At 43.0% G+C, this 2043-nt stretch overlaps 1 protein-coding gene across 1 annotated transcript; it reads left to right on the forward strand.

The window, feature by feature from the left end:
* Positions 1-13: 13 nt before the first annotated feature.
* On the forward strand, positions 14-1654 carry LOC125530914 (RNA-binding protein pno1; the record flags this gene model as incomplete). The annotated part of the gene is given in 2 exon segments (XM_048695328.1): positions 14-111; positions 991-1654. Coding segments are annotated over 2 exon segments (521 nt in total), but the record flags the coding sequence as incomplete, so codon positions are not given.
* Positions 1655-2043: the final 389 nt, after the last annotated feature.

Raw genomic sequence — 2043 nt, forward strand, 5'->3', positions numbered from 1 at the left:
GACAGGATCCGGTTGCCGCCGCACCGCTTCGCGCCGCTGAAGAAGGCGTGGCTGGAGATCTACACCCCCGTCTACGAGCACATGAAGGTCGACATCCGCATGAACCTCAAGGTTGGTGACCCGGCTCAGTTTTCTAGTCTGTCGTTGCAGCGTCCTAATAGTTAGGGGAAGTCGTGTGACCTGTGTTCGTTCTCTCCCTGTCATTTAAAGCACGCCGTTCGGTGAGTAATTATGGAGAAATTTGTTGGTCTGTTGATGATCTTATATCCTGTACGGTTTGGTTCAAGCACTTGTATATCATGGGGAAAATCCGCACTAGCTTAAAGCACCTGTGGTTAGACATTCAGGTCAAAAAGACACGTGATGTATGTCATGTTCCTTCAGTTCACTGTACTAGCACTTTTATCAGGATAAAACATGTTCTGTTTTCAAACTTCAGTGTTCAGTATTTTAATTCCCTGTGCACTTGACCTGAAAAAATGGGAGGTAGTCATGATAGCCATGGTGATAAAATAGACTATTTTTCGAACTTGATTGTTCAGTGTTTTAGCAGTATGTATTGAATCTGATCGATTAGCTTTGATTAGAGGATTCTTCATGAATTCGATCGATTGGATAAACGCTAGCAGTATGTCTTGAAGCAAGTAAATGTCTGCTGGCTATCCTGATTATTTGCATATACATATTTATTTCAGTTCATCATGATGTGAAGCTACTGATTTGAATTATTGCCACCAACTGAGCACCTGACCTGATCAATTAGCTTAGTGGTGTTCTTATTTTTGTGGGAAAGCATAGTGTTCTAGAAGAATACAGATACACGTGACTCAATTGGTTTGCCTTGTGGCCGGTGTTTCTCTCATGGTTTTTGGGTCTGCAGGGAGTTCTTCCAGTGCTTATTATTGGGGCAGAACTTGTCAGATATCTGAATGTTAAGCATTTCTCTGTCTCCTTCGCAGCAATTTCATTAGTCTGTTTTGTTTTTTACAGGCAAAAAGGGTCGAGCTGAAGACGAGGCATGATACACCAGATGTGAGCAACCTTCAGAAGTGCGCGGACTTCGTGCATGCTTTTATGCTTGGATTTGACATTGCCGATGCCGTTGCCTTGCTTCGTCTTGATGACCTGTATGTGGACTCCTTTGAGATCAAGGATGTGAAGACACTCAGAGGGGAGCATCTGTCGCGTGCCATTGGGCGCCTGTCAGGGAAAGGAGGCAAGACCAAGTATGCCATCGAGAACTCTACGAGGACTCGCATAGTTATCGCTGATACGAAGATCCACATACTCGGATCCTTTGTTAACATCAAGGTTGCCAGGGATTCACTCTGTAGTCTTATCTTAGGTTCTCCTGCCGGCAAGGTCTATTCTAAGCTTAGGGCTGTATCTGCTAGGTTGGCAGAAAGGTATTAGTTGAGTCTGGGTCACATTATATAGCTGCAGTTTTGGCCTTGTAAGGTGTTGTATCCGCTGATTTGTGTCCCTGTGCTATGCATTGTCTTGATACGAAGAACAACTTGGAAGTGCCGAGAGATCTGTGGTGATATTCCTTGTGTTCTGTTCTCGGCTTTTTCTTGAGAAAATGCTGTTCTGATACACGTTACCATATGTTTGCTTCGACTACTATTTATATATGCCAAATACTGTTGTGTAAGTTGTGTTGTCTCTTTTTCTTCAGTGTGTGTATTTTATACTCTATAACATGGCTATGGATGTGGAGAATGATCAAGTTAACCTAGAATCTTGAATTGTCAAATTTGGTCGATTTACCCTTACAAATTGACCACAATAATGGTTGTGAATCCTACAGAAAGTTCTGCATTGCTCTTGAGCAGTATGGCGAGCCCTTCTCACAGGAGGCTCACCCAAAACATATAGCATTGGTGCAGTACTTTATTGCCATGTAAATCCATCTTAGCTTGGCTATGTTTCTTTGGATGCCATAGTTTCTTTCTTTGGTGCTTTGTTAATCCAATCTTGGATTACCATCCTGTGCGTGCGTACGGTGCTTCTGCAGAGTTTGAGCTGGATAACAGTTATCAA

The sequence above is a fragment of the Triticum urartu genome, unplaced genomic scaffold, assembly GCF_003073215.2.
Source record: "Triticum urartu cultivar G1812 unplaced genomic scaffold, Tu2.1 TuUngrouped_contig_6653, whole genome shotgun sequence".
Taxonomy (NCBI): domain Eukaryota; kingdom Viridiplantae; phylum Streptophyta; class Magnoliopsida; order Poales; family Poaceae; genus Triticum; species Triticum urartu.